Source organism: Carassius gibelio, chromosome B3, assembly GCF_023724105.1.
Source record: "Carassius gibelio isolate Cgi1373 ecotype wild population from Czech Republic chromosome B3, carGib1.2-hapl.c, whole genome shotgun sequence".
Taxonomy (NCBI): Eukaryota; Metazoa; Chordata; class Actinopteri; order Cypriniformes; family Cyprinidae; genus Carassius; species Carassius gibelio.
In genome coordinates, this window is record NC_068398.1 from 3023019 (window position 1) to 3045300 (window position 22282).

A 22282-nucleotide genomic window follows, 5' to 3' on the forward strand; every position below is an offset into this window, starting at 1 on the left:
ATAGATTTCAGGAGAATTGAGTTCACTGTACACTGGGAGGCAGGAGTTTATTCAAAATATTTGAGTTGGAGGGAAGTTAATCCTCAACAGTGAATTTTTACACTCGACACTACATTCTTACAAGTAGACGATAAGAGGTTCTTTGAACAAACAGTGGTTCGAGTGCATGAGGAATCATTTTAGTTTTAAGTTTATTTGCACATGAGATTTTATGTTGTTTTGTTTTTTGTATAAACAACTGTTTTATTACTTGAGGAAGAGTATTACTTTATTTGCACTAACTGGTGATTATTAACGAAATTTTTGTGGAGAAATGTTTAACTGGCAAAAGATTACATTTCACAATTTTATGTTTGTGTTCAAAAGAGGTTCTTTTGCGTTTTGCTTGAGGTAAAGTGTAATTACAAGAGTAATGTGCTGAAAAAAATAAAACTAATACAATGTTGGCTTATTTGTTTATCATGTGGTATATTTACATTTTAAAATAAGATTTTAAAAGGCATAAAACAAAAAAATGACATTTGAAAATATAACCCATTTATGAAATCAAATTAACCCATTCTTTTTGTAAAAATAACAAATTTTTGTGTAGAAAAAACACCCATTTTCTGGGTTAAAATTAATAACCCAACTTCTTAGGTTAGTTTAAACTCATATGGATTCTGTTCTATATTTATCCAACAGTTGAGTTTTTTTTTTTTTTTTTACCCAGTGTTTTAAAAGTTATAAATACAGTGAACTGCTTGCCTAATACTTTATTAGGCATTTAAAGGCATTAAAAAATGAAGACATGAAAAACAGCTTTTCACAAGTAGAATTAATACATTAATTTTGATGCAAGCAGAATCAAGAAGAAATTGTAAATCTTTGTAATAAAAGACAGTAATTTAACAATATGTTAAGGAGTGGTGACTTTTGTATAGTCTTACAGTTACAATCGATCCTTTGAGGACAGTCATAATGTTGAAGTGTCCCTCAATGAAAATGAGTTTGACCCCTTGATATAGAGTCAGCAGAAATCTGATTTGAGTTCAAAGTGAAGTGAATTCAGAAAGTGAAGCAGAGACACGAGGAGCACTGCGTCTGTCTGGTGTCCACACTGAGCTTTCTGAACCGGTTTCTAATGTTTAGCTCTGGATGAATCACGAGGATCAAACAGTGAACACTAAACACCAATTCTGCTTCTTCACTGAGATCTCAGACATTAATGCTGAATGTGTCACTGTTAGATGAAAAACACAAGACAAAATTAGTGACAACAGACAAAAAACAGACAAACAAGTGTTGACAAAGAACTACAGATAATTAACAAGAGGTCATGCAATCATAAGATGAACATAAATTATGTCAAGAAGGTGCTCACACAGACAGAAACGGGGAAATTGAGAAGCAGAAAGGTAAGTGAGTTATTTAGAGAACAAAGTCAGTAGATGAGTTTTAAGTTGAGACTTAAAGGTCTGGAGAGAGGAGGCTGCAGTTTTTAAGCAGTTTTCTAATTTCATCACTTCTGAAGATTCACAACTTCAAGGAGACTTTGTTAAACGTTGTGCTGTGTAACAGGAAAAATGCATTTATTCTCTGGTTTATGAATGTCCTAAAGAAATGTATCATAAAATTTTAAAATAAAGTTAATAAAGTTGTTTTCTCGTGATCTAGAGATAACAATATAGCTAACTTCAAGTGAAAAGAGAATAATAACGCTCGTCTTCTTCTTAGGGGTTTCCTGATTGGACAGTTTAAACGTGTATACCGGCGTGAAAACGCCCAGTGTTTGGGAAACTCCTCTTTGTTCTGCTTGGGCTCAACGGCTGACCCTCTTGGAAGCATGGAATAATTGTTCCAATAGGTAAACCGGGTAAAGATAAATCAAACCCAACTGGTTATGGACCAATTGCTTTGACTTCCAATTTGTGTAAATTGATGAAGAAATTGATTATATACAGGCTAAACTCTGTTCTGGAAAGTAAAGGACTTAAGTCACCATACCAAAGTGGATTTCGGGAAGGGAGAAATACAATGGATGCTGTGTTAAGCTTGGAAGCTGATATCAGAAAAGCTCAAGTAAATAAAGAAGTTCTGGTTGGGGTTCTTTTTGACATTGAGAAGGCATATGATATGCTTTGGAAGGAGGGCCTTCTAATAAAACTTAAATGCATGGGGATCGGAGGGAAAATGTATAACTGGATTATGGACTTTCTTCTTGAAAGAACAATACAAGTAAGGGTAGGAGTAGAGTATTCCAAGACATATAAGATAGATAATGGGACACCTCAAGGAAGTGTTTGTAGTCCAGTGTTATTTAATATAATGATAAATGATGTTTTTAATAATCTTAAAGGTGATATAGGTAGGGCATTATTTGCAGACGATGGGGCAATTTGGAAAAGAGGACGTAATATTATTTGTGTGTCAAAAAAGTTACAAGAATCAGTGGAAGCTGTTGAAGCTTGGGCAAATAACTGGGGCTTTAGGTTGTCAGTAGCAAAAACTCAAGTTATTTGCTTTACAAAAAAGAAAAGAATACCAGTTGTTAAATTGAAATTATACAAACAGGACCAGGAGCAAGTTTCAGCAGTTAAATACCTTGGAGTATGGATGGATCAAAAATTTACTTTTGCTACTCATGCTAAAAAGTTAATAGAGAAGTGTAAAACAGGAGTTAATATACTACGATGTTTATCAGGGGTTGAATGGGGAGCTTGCAGAATATCACTGAAAAGAATATACTGTACATTAATTAGGTCAAGCCTGGATTATGGAAGTATTATCTATGGATTTGCATCTGAAACCTTACTTAAAAAGATTGAAACTATACAAAGTCAAGCTCTAAGAATTTGTTGTGGTGCCTTCAAAACATCTCCCATTGCAGCCTTGCAGGTAGAACTTGGAGAAGCTCCTCTTTACCTGCGAAGGTATAACCTTAGAATGAATTACTGGGTTAATATAAAAGGGCATAAGGAAAGTAATTCAGTAAAAGGAGTTATGAAAGAATGCTGTGAACATGGGAATAAGACTATTAAAAGCTTTGGATGGACTGCTAACAGGGAAGCATTAGAAGCTGGTACTGATGGATTAGAAGTTAGCCCAATAGTGTCTGTATCTAATATTCCACCATGGATATTCCCAAAGCCATTAGTTGATTTTCTAATTCAAACGCAAATTAACAATGACAAAGATATCCCCAAGAACATTATTGCACAGCAATATATAGATCCAAGCTATACATCGTGGTTGCACATATACACAAATGGTTCTAAAGATCCTGCCTCTGGAAGAACTGCTTCTGCAGTGCATATCCCTAAATTTCAATGTGATATCAGCAAAAGATTAACTGATAATGTATCGGTGTATACAGCAGAACTTATTGCCATTCTGGTAGCACTTCATTGGGTGGAGGATGTAAAACCTAGGTTAGCAGTCATCTGTTCTGATTCTTATGCAGCACTTTCAAGCACTTTCAAGTGGACTAAAATCAACTAGGCAAGATATTATTTATGATATTCTAGCAAGTTTATTGAGAAATAGTAATACTAGTCTTATTATGTTTCTGTGGGTCCCTGCTCATGTGGGAGTAGAGGCTAATGAAGTGGCTGACAAACTAGCTAAGCAAGCTTTAAATCATGCAGATGTTGACATACAAGTGGCTCTTAGTAAAAAAGAGGTTCAGGCTAAAGTGAAAGAAGTCAGTAAATGGCAAGAAGCATGGGATGTTGATAGCAAGGGTAGACATCTTAATAGCATCCAACAACTTGTAGGAAATGGAAGAAGTGTATATAAGAACAGGAAGGAAGATATTATCATTTCACGTCTTAGAATTGGACATTCTGGACTAAATTATTCTCTTTTTAAAATAGGAAAGCATGCAACAGGTAAATGTAGAAATTGTGATGAATCAGAGACAATAGAGCATATTTTAGTTTCATGTCAATAGTACGAAAATGAAAGAATATTGCTTATTCAAGAAATGGAAAAATTGGACATTAACACTTACAATATACAAAGCTTTTTGGAATGTAATTCTGAGCAATGGAAGAAGTATAGAGCCATTATTAAATTTATTAAAAACATTGGGTTATACGGGATAATTTAGTTTTTTTTTTTTTTTTTTTTTCATTTCCTTGCTTGTCTGGGCTCCACGCTCCAGTTTGGTAGGTGGCGGTAATGCACCATAAGCTGGTTTGCCAACCGCCATAAAAATTCAGAAGAAGAAGAAGAAGTTACGCCCACTTCAAGTTACGCCCCCGTCTTGCAGTCTGCAAACAGACCCTTATCGATAATTCGGCGAATAAGGAGCTGGCGAATAAGGAGCTGGAGTCAGCCTCGTAGAGCTGAGGAACAAATAACTTTCAGCAGAAACCGTGAACTAAGAGTCATCAAAGCTTTCGGATGCAGCTGCAGGGATTTTCTGAGGAGAGGGGATCAGTTTACGTTATTTCTCATCTTTAAACAACGGTAAAACACACTTTACACTGTATGTTTGAACAGTACACGAGGTCGTTTCTATCTTGTTTTCATCGAGTAAGCTGTGTGCGTTACATTTAGAGCAGCAGCAGCAGGCATCAAGTAGGAAAACACTAGGAGTTAATTAAGAACTGAGCGATATTATGTTTTTGTATGTTCGTGTAAAGGATGGTTTCGATGTTTGCAGTAATGTTGCTGTTAGTCTCGTGATCTATGAGGAGAATGAATGCGAACCAATATCAATTAATGATGCTGCTGATTTCATTGATATCATAACTCTTTTTTGAGATTTTACTTTGTCAGATCAAATCTGATTGCGCAATAAAGTTAGTTTTAAGTTCTATATATCCATGGATCATCGCATTGTTTAAGGGACCGTCTGCAAATTCCAGTGCACAAACCGCAAATGATGCCCGATCATTCTTACTGACTTCCTGAATGTGAGCTGCAACAATTGTAAAGTTATGCCGCGTTTCCACCGAAATTACCCGGAACATTTTTACCAGGAACTTTTTTTCCCAGGAACGTTTTTCCCCCAGACCTGTTGCTTTCTGCGTTTCCACCGCCGTGTAAAGTACCGTGAAGATTAGGCAAATGACTGGTGACGTAGGTCCGCGCGCGTTTCTCAATACAAAGTACGCTGATTAAAAAAAAAAGTATGCTGATTTTGGACGTGCATCATTGGTAGTTAGTTCAGACTTTGTGCATTCGACTGGGGAGTGTGATGTCCACAACTACGCAAGTCCGGTAAATCTATAAACAGCAGCGTATAACTTCAGTCAGCTCGTCTTGACTACTGCAATTTTCTTTACTGTGTATTTACAATAAAACGAAATAGGATATCAAATACCACTGCCTCCTTTGGTTTTCATTTTAGCATAATAACAGCTGCAGAAATGTACTTAGTTCAGGGATATGCAGCCATTACAATGAAACTAAATATTATATAAATTTGCCTTTTTTATTTTCATTTTAAGATATGGATAAATTGAATACAGACCAAAGAAAACCTGTTAGATTTACCCCGCAGCTGAATTGTTATGTTTAACCACTAAAGAGACATCAGAGCCAGCGGCACATATCAGAACTAAGATGGCTTTGGCTACAGCAATTTTCCCCTCAGTATATTTACAATAACACGAAATAGGATATAAAATCTTTTCGTTTTCATTTAAACATAATAACAGCTGCAGAAATGTACGTACTTCAGGGATATGTGTAACGATATATACAGCCATTACAATGAAACGAAATATAGACTTGCCTTTTTTATTTTCATTTTAACATATAGTTAAATTGAATACAGACCAAAGAAAACCTGTTTGATTTACCCCGCAGCTGAATTATATTTTATGTTTAACCACTAAAGAGACATCAGAGCCACATATCAGAAGGTCTATCCCAGGTGAGGCTGCTTCTCGGCGGATACATGAGGACTGAGCTCCCGCTGATCGAGTGGAGCTCACCGTCTCTGAGATCGGCGAAACACATTTTTAAATAGGGGCTGTCTATATAAATAAACATCAGATTTGACTTTTAAACAACTACATTCTCGCCTGAAATACTTTTAAAATTACATTTCATGACACAATAACAGTAATATTTTGAAAATGTTGATCCAAATAAATGGTGGTTGAACTCAACCAATGCTGCGTGAACTCAACCAATCAGAATGTTTTGCGCCAAAGTCCCGCCCCCGAAAGTTCCTGAATATTGAAAAAGTACCACCTCGCCAGCAGGGACTTTCTGAGGGGCATTTTTTTACCCGGAACTTTATTTAGTTCCTGGTTCCTGCGGTGGAAACACACCAAGTACCAGGCCAAAGTCCCTAGTTCCTGGGTAAAGTTCCTACGGTGGAAACGCGGCTTTAGTGTACTTGTTTAAAGACCGTGATAGAGGTAAATAGTTGAGCGCGGCACTGAATTGTGTTATTAAGAAGTATTGGCAAAATATCACCTGTATTAAGTCAGTCGAGACACTATAGTCTACAAACCTCATACAGAAGTTATAGATTGAAATATATTAAGACATTTATTTTGATATATTTAAATATCTTAAATTAAATTAGAAGTACATGTTTTATATAACATAAATATATTTTGAAATGTATATTTAAATATTAGATTTTGGCCGCTTTTTAATATTTTTCACATTTATCAAATATATGTAAATATCGGAATTGGAAATATTTACATATATTTACTTTTTATGTAATTACATTTATACATCAATGTAAATATATAAATTTGCAATATATGTCCATATATTAATTTCTAATATTTATTTTAATTGCATTTCTGTACATGTAAATGTATTAGATTTCTATAAATACAAACCCAGCTAACAGAGTTATGTCATCACCATATTCGTCACAGTGACGTACCAAATAACGTTCCAGCAATGTAACTTTAGGATTCCCATATCCGTCATTGCGACGTTATAATGGAACGTTGATGGAACATGTTGAGTACGTCCTAACGATCAAACTGACACGTTGTGAGGACATGACAGTACCGAATCATATTGGTCGCAGCACCGTACCAAGTATGTCCTAACGACCAAAATACCACAATATTTACACCTCACCTTTAGCCTGGGTTAGAGCTGCAACTAAAAATGATTTTTTCTGTTGTCTAACGATAATTTTTTCGATTAGTCGACTACTATAAGGATTATTTTTTTTACAAAAAACAATTAATCTAATGTTATTTTTTTATTAGCTAATTAAACCTTTGTATAATGTGACGGTACCAGGTTTCTTTAAGTACCAGTAGTACCGAGGTCCCATTCAAACCCGGTTCCATGCTATGATTTCCGTGAAGCAGAAAACGAGGACAGATTCGGAATCTCAAAATCCAGTCATGAAAATGAAACTTACATTTTAATATGGACAGCATGGAATTTGTCAAAGTTAGCATAAATTAATCAAATCAAATCTCCATATGGACCAGTATCTGTAAATGTTAAGCCGCAAAAGTTGTTTGAAATATGAATCTGTGTTCTGCGCGTCTCTGTGTGAAATAATGAATGGCAGAGACGTGTGGGTTTGTTTACTACATAGACTGAAGCGCATGACGCTTCCATTAATTTCAGCATCTGAGCTTCAGAGTTCTCTCTCCATCAAGAGATCTGAACTTTTCAGTTCATCTCAATGGACGCACAGCACACCTGTATTTGATGCTCTGTAAACTCTTTGTGAAGGCGCACGACTCACCGTCGCTTTACTGATAGCACTTTTATCTCACACATGCAAAGAGAGAGAGAGCGAGAGTCTTACCACGCTGAATTGACACGCTATATGTAAACTATTCTTTGTTGTCTTCTCTTGTCAAAATAATGGAGTTCATTTAGAATTATTCATATTCATTTTTCACTTTCGGTTTCTCAGGTAGTGGGCGGAGCTAATGCGCAAATGGCAATTTCATTGGCTGTTGAAAAAATTTATAAAACTTTATTTTTTAAAGAAATAAATCACAATATTTCTTCCATGTTTTAATTTTAATAGCAAATCCCCTTTATTTACCAAAAATAAATTTTCTTAAATTAAAAGACAAATAAAATTTGGGTGAAACTGGTTTACTGTTTTTCAAAATTATACAACTTGTAGAAAAACTTTAAACACAATTATAAAAAAGTATAAAGAATGGCATTGGTTTTATTTTTAGTGCTAAAAAGTAATTTTTTTTTAATTAGCATAATTTTGTGTTTTGCTTTGGTACCGAAATTGGTACGGAGAACTGTGGATTTTTACTGGTATCGGTATCGAATACTGAAATTTTGGTACCGTGACAACACTAACAACTTCTAATATAATATTTCAACCTTTATTCATTTTCAACCAATGTGGTTGAAGTTTTTACAGTATACAAAAATAAAGAGGCAAAGAAAATTATTTTACTATGGTAAATCTGAGTTTACGAAAACATGCGCGTCCGCACCACATCGAGTTAAAAACATCTCAACTTTACAGAATGCTGCAAGCACACCGCGGGTGTGAACTAACCAACGCCACCCCCCCCCCCCCCCCCCCCAAACACCCTGTTCTCACTAGGCTACTACCTTTCTGTAATGAGTCATTTCTTATGACTTCCTATGATAAGCAAGCATACTAAATCACAGAATATTTAAGTTCTCATTCTGTTTCATTTCAGACCTTAATTAACACATGGCTCAAACTTACAAAACAGTGAGTCAAACAAGTTCTCTAGTTTTACAAAAGGAATATTCAGCTACTTCTGTAAAAATGAATACAAATAAAATATACCCAAAAATATACAAATGCTGTTTTACAGGAATTGCAAAGTGCAATCTCTTATTGCTACGTAAATTATTTTACATACTACTAATATACTTACAACTGTAAGGTTTTGGTACTATTCTGTAACAAAAAACTACAATCTTACAACTGTAGAGGTGCATCAACTTCAACACAGTCCACTGTGAAAAAGAAAGCTAACTGCGTAGCCTTTAACACTGGCCTATCATTCGCCATCCTCATCCTCATCCCTCTCTCAAAATAATTTGCCCCCACTGTCATCTAACACACCGGGTAACTGCTTCGCGGGGTCTTTTGCGCTTATTTTTGTTGGCAGATGAGAATGATTTGCTTCCTTCACCCTGGTTTCACCGCGGGCTTCACAGATGATGTTCACGTCGAGCTATTACGTCACTTCATAAGGTTCCCATTGGGAAATAATGGCGATTTACTTGTGTGAAGTAAACGCAACATTTTTCAACTTTCTGCTAAGATATATGTGACTTTTTTGCAAAGAAAATTATTAGTATTATGAAATCATGCTACCTCCGCATATTTTGCTTCCTGAAATCGGGATTTTATGCGGCGAAAGTGCGGCTATTTGAAAAAATGCGACCCCCGCATAAATATGCGGCCCTTGGCTGATTATGCATTAAATCACGCAATCGCATAATCGCGTTTTTCTGGAGGGACTGGTATATATTTTAAATACATTTTAGTAGCAGAGCTACTGCAAGCGATTTTTAGAGCTGCAAATCCATTTATCCTTTGCTGAAATTTCCGCGTCTTCATGGAGAGAGCACGTCATGGTTGCTTAGCAACGACAGACGCCCCAGGGGCGCAACTGCCCGAGCGCTTTAGAAAGGAGAAAGCGGTGCGCCTAGCCGTTTTACACTTGTTTTTAGGAGCGATATGTGAATGGCCCCTAATGAGTGTTCGAAACCAGCGCCAACAAAGACTTACTTAATCTTTTATTTTATCCTTACTTCAGCCGCTACGGGTGATCATGCCAATAACTTAATCTTTACAAGAATATCAAAATGAGCAAGTCTGCATTTATTAGACACTAAATAATATCACATCAGTTTGTGCTTTTTAGAATCGCCAAATCTGCTGCAGTCATTCCATCACATCTGCAGCAGAGACCTGAACCAGGAAGTTATAAGATCACACGGTAGCCAGTTAAACCGTAACACTGGAGAGCACCAGGATGTTTTTGTCTGAGGTGCTCGTGCATCGCAGTTGTGCTGCCGTGATACACCATATCGGTTTTGCAAAGGGAACAAATGGCCATTTTATTTGGCCTCTGTTTAAAGTATTCCCATACTTTTGATAACCGTGGTCTCCGTTTTTGTGATAGAATGCAACTTTCTCCATTACCAGTGTGCTATTACGCGAGATGTAGACCGTGTGATGCGTCGAAGCATTTCATGCACGTCAACGTATTTTTGAAGTCAACATAATCGATTACGTTGACGCGCCATTGCAGCACTAGTCTGGGTCCTGATATGATCCGACCATTACCTTGAAGTACACAAATAACTAATTAACTCAAACATTCTCTGGTGCAAAAAATGAAGCTTATGAACTCTAATTGTAATCGAATTATGGGGGATTCACAGTAAATACATTCATAATGCGAACCAATACAAAAACATTAAATTCTAATAAATGATAGACAAAAACACACTGCATTCATTTACCAATCAACATTTATTCAGCGCTACTTTCTACAAATACTAAGCCAAAACATTTTGAACACTGCACCTGTTCTTTAACCATGCAAAGTGTTACCAAGTCATGAGCACAGAAAACTGAACACATCAATTCATAAATTACACAATACAAACAATAGAAAATGTTTTATTAAAGATGGGATAGTTAATGACGTTATCAGTGAAAATAATTATCAGTACACTTATTGATACAACTCAAGTATACATGATAAAAAGATATGAAACAGTTCAGCAGATACTGCACAAGTGAAATTTGTTTCCTGAGCATCGTATATGAGGCACCTGGTATAAATGTCTGGTGATGATGTGCTTTAGGGGTCTTTCACACTGGCAGTTTAGTGCGGAATGGGGCATGATTCACATGAAAAATATTATTATGTGAAAAAGCAACTTGGAAAAAAGCTTTCTCACCGTAATTAAAGGGGTTTTAGTCTGAATAAAATGCTAGTAGCAGGACTGTAAAATGAATAGATGTGATTATGGTCATTTGTAGGGAGGCCATTCATGCCATTTTCGCAGGACACGTCCTGGCCACGAATTTTAAATTGCCAAAAATATCCACGTTTTGGCTTTGTTTGCACTGCACAGACCAATGGCTTCTTGTGCTTTTAAATCGCTCTCACGTTACTTTGATGTCATACACCGATCAGTCTGCTCAGTGCTGCTTTCCAGTCCAACAATAAAATGTACACGTATTTGCATCGCTTTGACCGTTCTCTGCAGATCCCAATTTCTCACGCACCACGATTGGTCGATTAACATACAATGTCTACAGGTTATTGGTCAAGTGATCATTACCGTCATTATGTAAACAGGAAACCAAAGCCAAAACCTGGATGTTTTAGGCAATATTGAAATCCTGGCCAGAATGTGTCCTGCGAAAATGGCACGAATGGCCACCCTAGTCATTTGATAAAAGAGAGCGCGCAATACGTTAGAGATTATTTTACTTTGTTGACTGTTTCCCGTCAAGGAGAATGCTGAATGTGCCTCTTTAAATGGTTTTGTGGTGCTCATTGTTGTATTTTAAAACGCAAATGCAATGTTTTCAAATGACACTTACAGACATCACCTTTTTCCTCTCCTCTTGCCGCTTCACTCTCCAGTCCAGCGTGTGGCGCTAAAACACTTTTGTTTGTTGTAAAAACACCATTAATCCTCAGCAGAAGAAGATTAGTTTTCGCTGTGTTTTTTTTTCATGATACTGGTTTAATACAAACCGTTAGAAAAGTTGTAAATAAATTTGTTTTTGAATCAGCTCAATAAATACCTGTAATATTCTCATCCTCACAGTCGTGACTAAGTTTTGAAGCAGGAATATCTGGAGGAGTATCATCTGAACTGAGATCTGCTGCTGTGAAGATGGAGTTTGTTAAAGAAGAGAGTGAAGAGAACATGAGTGGACCAGAAACCTGGAGAATGAAAGACGAGGAGCCAGAAACCGAGAGAGTAAAACAAGAGGAGCCAGAAACCAGGAGAATAAAACAGGAGGAACCAGAAACTTGGAGAATAAAACACGAAGAACCAAAAACCGGGAGAATAAAAGACGAGGAGCCAGAAACCGGGAGAATAAAAGACGAGGAGCCAGAAACCGGGAGAATAAAAGACGAGGAGCCAGAAACCGGGAGAGTAAAACAAGAGGAACCAGAAACCAGGAGAATAAAAGATGAGGAATCAGAAACTGGCAGAATAACCAGAAACCCGGAGAATAAAACGCAAGGAGCCAGAAACCCGGAGAATAAAACACTAGGAGCCAGAAACCAGGAGAATAAAACGCGAAGAGCCAGAAGCCTGGAGAATAAAACGCGAGGAGCCAGAAACCTGGAGAATAAAACGCGAGGAGCCAGAAACACGGAGAATAAAACGCGAGGAGCCAGAAACCTGGAGAATAAAACGCGAGGAGCCAGGAGAATAAAAGACAAGGAACAAGGAGGTTGGTGTTTATTCCGCATTCATCTTTAAATAATATTTGTGGTACATACACAAATCCTTTTTGTAAATGAGACGTTAACTATCATTAAATTGTCTAAAATTCATGTTTTAAAATTCTTATAATCGCCTGTATGCGGATTATAATGTTTATGTTAGCCTATCCAATCACAAAAAAAATACAGAACATCAATGTGGAGAAGATCTTGTTTACATCAAAACTAAAACCAAGCCGTTCACACAGAACACATATTTTGCGCATTTTCTAGAGGGACACCTTTGTAGAAAGCCATGTGAAATTAATGGAAGTTCAACTTTTTAAAAACATATCTCGAGACTTTTTTGATGTGTTTTTGTTCCCCATCCCACTGCATCTCATATTTTTTAATAAAAAAATGTATTCTGCGTGACTGGCTTTCCGCCATTTTTATTTAACTACGCATGCATACATGATGTTGTTTTGTTTATAGTTCTTTAAGGAACTTAATTATAATTGTTTCATAAACATTATTTTAAATAATATTTTCATTAATTTTATTTTTTATATTTTTCCACAGTCATGTATTCTAATGCTTTGAATAAACGTGCTCTAATAATATTTTGCTCAATGCGCCCTCGTGGCCTCAGGAGAAAAGTAAAAAGCTTTTCATTACCCTAACTGATATTATTAATTTAAATTAAATTTTTAATATAATTTATATAAGTAAAAAAATGTAATTTAGTTTTTCAGCTATTTTGACAGTCCTAATTCCTAACATCCAGTCTGACTTACTACAGGTGAGATTTTGACAACATCTCCCTTACTGTACATACAGTACATAATTATTCTTACAAAACAATTACTGTAATTCCCCAAAAGGCTTTAGTTATGTTCCAAAGGTTGAAGTACATTCCTAGTGGCGAGATTGATTTACTACAGGTGAAGAATTGCAATATATCTCTTACTGTATATACAACACATAATTATTCTTAGAAAAAAAAGTACTAAAGCTCCCCAAATTGTAGGTTGTAACAGATTCCTAGTGGTCAGACTGACTTACTACATTTGAAATTTTGCCGATATCTATCTTATTGTACAGTACACAAATATTTACACAAAAAATACCGTAATACACCAGAAGTGTTTTTATTAATGTTCCAAAGGTCATAGTACATTCATAGTTACGATTATAACTTACAAAAGGGGACATTTTACCAATGCCTCCTTTACTATACGTACAGTACACAAATATTTTTATTTGAATTTTAAATAATAGCAATTCAAAAAAAATTTCCACACTCCAAAGATTGTAGTACATTCCTAGGTACAAGATCGGCTTTTATCTGTCTTAATATCTGTCTTCCTGTACATAGAGTACTTAATTATTCTTAGAAGAAAATACTGTAATTCATTAAGTGTTTTTCCATATTCTAAAGGCTGTAGAATGTTTGTACATAGAAGACATGTTTGACTTTCTACAGGTTACATTTTCCCAATATCTTTTTTACTGTATGTATAGTACACAAATATATTCATGAAAAATTACTTTAAATCAACAGGTTTTTTCATGCTCCAAAGGCTGTAGTACGTTTGTAGTTATGAGACTGGCTTACTACAGCTGCAATTTTGCCAATATCTATCTTACTGTAAAGTTCAAAATAATTAGAAGAAAAAAATATTAATAAACTATTTTAGTGTAAATATATAAATCTTATTATGTAGACACATGATAATAGTTAGTCAGTGTGTTAATAACTGCTTTATTGACATATATTCCTGTAATTCATGATAAAGTCAGGTTTTTATAAAACATTTAATAACTGTCAGCTATCTGTTTTTGTGGGATCATCTAAAGTGAGGACTATTTTCACATTTAAAGCATTCACAAAAGAGATTTAAAGGATCATTCATTTTACAAACTGAAAAGCTGAACGCAACACAGGGGGGGATATAGAACACAGAATTCTTTTTTCAAGATGCAAAAAATGAAACCTTACAAACGCAACCCCAGTGGCATCAGTAAAACTGTGCCCAGCGGGCACATACACAGTAGCCCTCTGGTACAGGGGTGTCCAATTCTGTTTATGGCGATTGACAGTCCTGCAAAATTTTGCTTCAACCCTAATCAAACACACCTGAAGCAACTAATTGAGGTCTTCGGGATCGCTTGAAATTTAAAGGTAGGTGTGACTGATTAGAGTTGGAGCTGAACTTTGCCGGACAGTGATTACCAGGAACAGGATTGTGCACTTGGGTTCAGTTTGGAATTAAAAGATACAGCAATGAAAGGGTTAATCCGAACCATCAACAGACACAAACAAACACAATACAATATATAAAATTTAACACTTTCAGTAAAGTTTCAGTCATAAACATTAATTATATTAATTTACATGAACAATAATTGTATGTAATTTTATCAATGTGAGTCTCTTTCTCACACACACACACACACACACACACACACACACACATACATATATATATATATATATATATATATATATATATAAGGTTAAAGCTTAGTTAAACATATTTTAATACATTATTTACTTATGCATTTTTTATTTAGTTTTATTTTAAGATTAGTTTATGTACAGTGAAACAACAAACAATTTTTTTAAATGATAGGATTAACTAACATAAAAGAGATTAATAAATTATTTGAAAAATAGATTGTTCATTGTTCGTTTTTGTTAATGCATAATGCACTAATGTAAACCAAAGAGAGCTTATTATAAATTGTTGCCAACACTTTTCATGATCTATAACCATTTTAAAAAATCCTTTTAATGATATATAAACATTTGTGAAATTAGATAAAAACTATATTACTAGCAAAATTCATTAGCTTTTTAAAATACATATTTTTCTTTGAAATATTTTATAAATGATTTAAATGCTCTATAAACATTTCTTCGCGGTGGCCTTGATCACTCTCTCTGAGCGAAAGCAGCGTGTATCTGAGCATGCGTGTCTGGTTTTGTGACAAAGCAAAGGAAATCTGCGTGTGATCGGAGAGATTTGTACTCACACTATTTTAATGTGCTTTTGTGTTACATTAATGCGCTCCCACTGCTGCTTCTGAAACGATTGTTGTCCCCAATGTAGGGCTGTTGCGATAACCGCAATATTGATTCATATGATTTTTTATAGATAGTATACTTTATTAGTATGAACTTTAGTGAGTTTGGTCTGTTAATATCACTGTCTTAGTACATTAAGCCATGTTAAGCTGCCCCCTCAAGCATCAGGTCACGAAGCAACATCAAAAAGAACAGCTGAAGCCGGTACTGGCCGACAGTTAGGAAGAATAGCTGAAGCCTTTGCGAAATCTGTAAAATACAGCCGTGAAAGTAACAGGCATACCCGCTGAAGTCACGGACAACCTCTGCGTCAGTGCCCATACCCAAGAGAGCGTGAGCAGATAACGAGCTCACACGCTTTCTGCAGGAGGAGTGCTTCGACTCCAATGCGAATCCACTGTCCTGGTGGGCCAGTGGTGGCGCGATAATCAGTCTGGATTTCCGCTGCTGTCCAAAGTCACGCGTAAATACGTGTAATACATGTTAGAACTCTTTGATTTCTTAAAAAAAAAAATTATTGGAAAACGCATGTTCTTGTTGCTGTTTGGCATTTAACAATAAACAAAAATGTTTTAAAACGTGTCTCTCTGTCAGTTAAAAAAGCAATATGCTACATAACTCAACGATAGAGCTTTGTATGTAGCAAAATCAGGATAAATTAGGTATGAAAAAAAATAAATAAATGGCGGTAATACCGCATATCGTGCTATTGAGCCACCCATAATAACCGCAGGGTAAATTTCTTTACCCCAATGTGGCCTTAGCATATCCCACACAACCGTCACAAATTTTGAATGGACGACGCACACAAGACTCTGGTTGTCTGTTCTTTCTTTTATTCTCCGCAGCAATGATATGTGTCTGAGAAATACATCAAAATGTATTATTAGACAGGGTGATAACACTGCAGACATAAACCACCGCAGTAGTGTGAACCATTTTCTGCTGAACTATGTACAATTTCATGTTAACAAAATGACAAAAATAAACATGAAAATCACATACCTGAGAAATACTTCAAAATGTATTATTAGACAGGGTGATAACACTGCAGACATAAACCACTGAAATAAAAAAAAACATAAAATGAAGATAACTGTCTGTATTCCATTAAGCTATCTGATGTTGCAGTAGCACGTTAATTTCACCGCATGAGTAACGAGGCACAACGATAAGTACTCAACAATGTATCCATCGGACATATAAACGCATCCAACTCACTGCACATTTGTTGATATAGTCACTACAAACGTTTACATCAGAAAAACTCTTATTAAACACACTTTTATCACTTTTTTTAAAACACCATAAACAGGAGAGAAGAGAAAAACGCTTACCAAAATACGGCACCAAAATACCTTTAGATTTGAATTTACCCTCTAATTTCATGGAATTCAACATCCATTAATATCATAATGAATGTTCTTTTTAACTCTGTTACACTTCTACAACACATAATCGTATACGCACTGCAAACGAAGTGCGTGTGAACCTGTATATTGTATAACAAATATATTTCAACACCTGAGGCACGATGCTTTGCAAAAAAGAATAAAAAAAAAAATCCCTGGACACAGGATTTCTTTTATTTTATTTGTTTGCCATATGTTTGCCATTTTGTCACACCTTTACTTGGTGATTATTTTGACTTATGTCTGTTCTAGAGACGTTACAACTTTTTGATTAAGCTCTAATAGGTTTTCTTTTGAAAATATGTTTCAAATTCATACTGAATGCATTTATGACTATAAAGCATGTCTGTGCATGTCAAAATCGAAATTCAAAATTAAATGTTTTTTTTTTTTTTTGTCCATATCACACAGTCCTAGTTCCTTTATTAATAACAGTCCCAACCGCTGAAAGCTGCTCGGAAAAAGCCAAAGTAACATACTGGCTCTTGGAACAAAGTATATGTTTTCAGTCCTGTCACTTTTTTTTTCTTTCTACATTGAATTTTTTTCCCACTATTGCCACAAGCTAACAAGCTACGTAGCAGATTCAGTTTAACAGCTCTATATTACCATAGACAAGTCCGTGGTTTGCTGTCGCGACTCTCGCACTGAATGCGCACTGAAAACACATTGCCGGGTAAAAAAAATATTATTTTAAACCTTTTATCAGCTTATGTAGACTCTGCAACAAATCGCCGATCTATAGTGATGTATTATTTTTCGTAAATTGATCATTTGCTGGTAAAAGGTGAGCGATCTGGCGAGCCACATGACTTCTGTCAAAGAGCCAGGTGCAGCTCGCGAGCCGTACATTCCCGACCCCTGTTCTGTAAGATAAATTATTTAAACAGTGGTAAAACAGGATGTGGTGCTGATCCTTCAGGAGTCACTTAAAACTTTTGTCCATAAAGCCTATACGATGACCAAGATGGCGGCGCGAACACATCGCGAGGCTCAGCGTCTCTCCAGTTTTTGCAATTTTGCAGTTTTATTCCTGCTCATCTCGGGTCTGTTCGTACTGAACAGCTTTGCTTTAACATCATACACCCGACAGGAGCTTTTGGATATCGGTGAGGACTTTACCAGCAGTTTTATCACCAATCTTCGACTCATCCCTGAGATCGCTAGAACACCCGAGGCTTCGCACTCTACCCGGCCGGGCGGAAGTGCTCGCAGGCGGCGTCGAGATCGTAAACAAAGGCGGGGGAAGCGCGGAGGTCTAAGAGCTAAGCTAAAGCTAACACCGTTCCGGCTCTCTTTATCCAGCATTTTCCTCGCTAATGTGCGGTCACTGGTGAACAAAATGGATGAGTTACAACTCCGCATCACCCACAGTAAGAGACTTCTGGACTGCAATGTCATGGTTTTCACAGAAACATGGCTACACAGCGACGTACCCAACAATGCTATTGAGCTAGCCGGACGCTACACGCTCCGGGCAGATAGAACAGCAGATGACTCCGGCAAGACAAGAGGTGGTGGATTGTGCATTTATGTCAACAAAGCTTAGTGTACGAACACTGTCATTGTTGGGAGACACTGCTCAGCTAACCTAGAGTTTCTCATGGTTAAATGTAGACCTTTTTATCTGCCACGGGAGTTCACTTCCACCATAATAACCGCAGTCTATATTCCACCGGATGCTAATGCCAAGCTTGCTTTGAACAAACTTCATGCAGCCATTAGTAAACAACAGACTGCTCACCCTGAGGCTGCTTTTATTGTCGCGGGTGATTTTAATCACTGCAAATTAAAAACAGTACTCCCCAAATTTCACCAGCATGTTTCCTGCCACACCAGAGGAGACAAAACTTTGGATAATGTTTATACAAACATTAATGGAGCTTACATGGCGAGCCCCCTCCCCCACCTCGGACAGTCTGATCACCTTTCTTTGTTTCTCACCCCTAAGTATTCACCCCTCATCAACCGTGTGAAGCCATCAGTAGCCGTGTTTCCACTATCGAGCTAGGACCGGGCGTGCTAGTGCGTGCCAGGGCCAGTCGCGTTTCCACAGTCACTTCCGGGGCTTGATCGTGCCTCGCCGGGGCTTCCTCGGGGCCAACGGCCAGGTTTTTTGGCCCGACGAAAACCTTGGGCCAAAGCGGGCCAGCTGGGGCTAGAGGAGGGGTTATGAACAAAGGCGGAGTTTCTCCGTGTCTAGAGAGCGTCAGCGCGGATCATTTCAGAAAGATAACAGCTTTAACAGCAGCATTAAAGACTTTTAAAATAAGTTGAGCTCAAAACTCACTCTTAGTTAGCAGCAAGTGTTTGAAATAACTTGATCCGATGTGGATTATAATCACTAAACAAGGCAGAAATATTTATAAGCGATGTAAAAGACTATGCACGCTAAACATTAACGTTACACAGTAAAGATGTTAAATATGACCGCTTGGAGAAATCAGACGTCAGCTTCTTATTCTCTATCACAATTGTGTATTTATTAAGTAACATTTTATCTGTCGTCTCGTTTCAAGAGTTTAGCTTCACGTTGCATATCATCAAAATATAGCCTAGTAATGATTTTTTTCGGGAGCTTTTATAAAAATAGCGAGACTGCACTGCGGATCATTTCAGAAAGATAACAGCTTTAACACCAGCATTAAACACTTTTTTAAATAAGTCGAGCTCAAAACTCTCTTTCAGTCAGCAGAGAGTGTTTGAAATAACTTGATCCAATGTGGATTAAAATCACCATACAAGGCATATTTATAAGCCATGAAAAAGATATGCACGCTAAACACATTACCATAGTAAACATGGTAAAATATGACCGCTTGAAGAAATCAGACGTCAGCTTCTTATTCTCTATCACAGTCGTGTATTTATTAAGTAACTTATATTATCTGTCACAAACCTCGTCTCGAGAGTTTTTCTCACGTTGCCTATCATAAAAGAATATGGCCTAATAATGTTTTTTGTTCGGGAGTTTTTATAAAAATAGAGATATTATCATTAATTCTAAATGTGACGGCTACTGTGGCTAATAAACAGAAACAGACTCGACTGAATAAGCAGGCTATTTTCATAAGCGTTAAAAATAAATAAATAAATAAAATAGTAATAAGTGTATTTAGATTAATTTTGAGTCCTGATAAATTAAATCAATTCTATAGTTAAAACATCGATGCTTTTGAATTTGAATATATAACAAAGCATGCAAACAAACGGCAGCTTTTATTATGTTTGTTTTGTGATCGCGCATGTTCCAGTGACTTATTTCTTAGTTTTCTGATAACTTCTCTTTGTTGGTGAAATAATGAGGTTGCATGACGTTGTTCTGAGAGGCGTGTAAAGGGCGTGTTTTAGTGACGTGCAGCGGTGCTTCAAGCTCCTCTGTGGAAACCCTGCGCTATTCTGGCCTCGTGCTACTGGCCCGGGGCTATGAGCCCCGCCCGGCCCGCTTTAAGCCCTGGCTCGCACTGGCCCGACAGTGGAAATGCGGCTAGTGAGGACCATCAAAGTGTGGCCAACTGGAGCAGACTCTTTACTTCAAGACAGGTTTCAACACACTGACTGGAGTATGTTTGCTTCACAGGCTGCCTGTGGCTCTCACACAGACATTGATATCTACACCTCCTCTGTACTGGATCACATCAACTCCACCATTGACAGTGTAACAACAGAAAAACAGATAACAACATACCCTAATCAGAAGCCATGGATGAACAAGGAGGTGCGACTTCTGCTGAAAGCCCGCAACACCGCCTTCAGGTCAGACGACGCTCAGGCCTACAGTAAATCCAGGGCTAACCTGAAAAGGGGCATCAAAAAGGCCAAGTACTGCTACAAGCTGAAGGTAGAGGAACACTTTTCCAACTCTGACCCCCGACGCATGTGGCAGGGCATCCAGATCATCAGTGACTACAAGTCTAGCAACTCCACTCCAACGGTCACGGACGTCTCCTTCCTTAACGAGCTAAATGACTTTTATGCTCGCTTCAACAGCGACAGCAAGGAGACGGCCACCAAAATCTCAGCCTCTTCAGACCACCAACCTCTCAAACTCACCTCCACAGATGTCCACACTGCACTGAGCCGGATCAACGCACGCAAGGCTGCTGGCCCTGATGGCATTCCTGGACGTGTGCTTAAGGCATGTGCAGAGCAGCTTGCAGGGGTCTTCACTGACATTTTCAACCTGTCCCTCATCCAAGCAACTGTGCCTACATGTTTTAAGTCCACATCCATTGTGCCAGTACCGAAACACTCCTCCCCAACGTGCCTCAATGACTATCGCCCCGTAGCACTCACCCCCATCACTATGAAGTGCTTCGAGCGACTGGTCCTAGCACACCTCAAAGACTGCCTCCCACCCACACTGGACCCACACCAATTTGCCTACCGCAGAAATAGGAGCACAGAGGATGCAGTATGCACAGTGCTGCACTCTGCACTCACACACCTGGACCATAACAACACGTATGTTAGGATGTTGTTTGTTGACTTCAGTTCAGCATTTAACACCGTCATTCCCTCCAAGCTGACCACAAAACTTGGAGACCTGGACATTAACACCTCCCTCTGCAACTGGATTATGGACTTTCTGACCAACAGGCCTCAGCATGTTCGGTCAGGACACAACCACTCCACCACCATCACACTTAACACTGGCGTACCACAGGGCTGTGTGCTGAGCCCATTCCTCTACTCCCTTTACACCCACGACTGCAAGCCTGTGCATGGATTCAACTCCATCATTAAGTTTGTAGATGACACCACGGTGATTGGCCTCATCAGTGACAACGATGAGACTGCCTACAGGGAAGAGATACAGCACCTGGCCACATGGTGCGCTGACAATAACCTGCTCTTTAACACCAATAAGACCAAGGAGCTCATTGTGGACTTCAGGAAGAAGAATGGAAGCACTCATGACCCCATCCACATTAACGGGCTGGCTGTTGAACGTGTCTCCAGCTTCAAGTTCCTGGGAACCACCATCTCGGAGGACCTGTCCTGGACTACAAACACCTCCAGCCTGGTCAAGAAGGCTCACCAGCGCCTTTTCTTCCTCAGGACACTGAAGAAGAACCAGCTGTCTTCATCCATCCTGGTGAACTTTTACCGGTGTGCGATCGAGAGCATCCTGACCAGTTGCATCACAGTCTGGTATGGGAACTGCTCAGTGGCTGACCGCAAGGCACTGCAGAGGGTGGTGAAAATCTGCCCAACGAATCACAGGGACCCCACTTCCTGCTCTTGAGGACATCCAGAGGAAACGCTGTCTACGTCGAGCTCGCAGCATTCTCAAGGACTCCTCTCACCCGGACCACAAACTGTTTAACCTCCTCCCCTCCGGGAGGCGTTTCAGGAGCCTCCGGACAAGGACCACAAGATTCAGGAACAGCTTTTTCCCTAAAGCTGTCTCCTTGCTGAAC

General features: G+C 37.9%; 1 protein-coding gene across 8 annotated transcripts in view; it reads left to right on the forward strand.

Moving 5' to 3' along the window:
* LOC127952149 (zinc finger protein 271) overlaps positions 1–22282 on the forward strand; it is a 223445-nt gene that overhangs the window by 121142 nt on the left and 80021 nt on the right. For 6 of the 8 annotated variants that reach the window (XR_008152828.1, XR_008152832.1, XR_008152831.1 and 3 more), the window contains exon 2: positions 11746–12385. Coding sequence is in view for 1 of the 8 variants with exons in the window: in XM_052550481.1 (XP_052406441.1) it covers positions 11815–12385 (571 nt within the window). In the remaining 7 variants the exon portion in view is untranslated. Of the gene's footprint in view, positions 1–4253; positions 4453–11745; positions 12386–22282 lie in introns of those variants that run through there. The other 2 variants (XR_008152829.1, XM_052550483.1) reach the window with 2 other exon arrangements.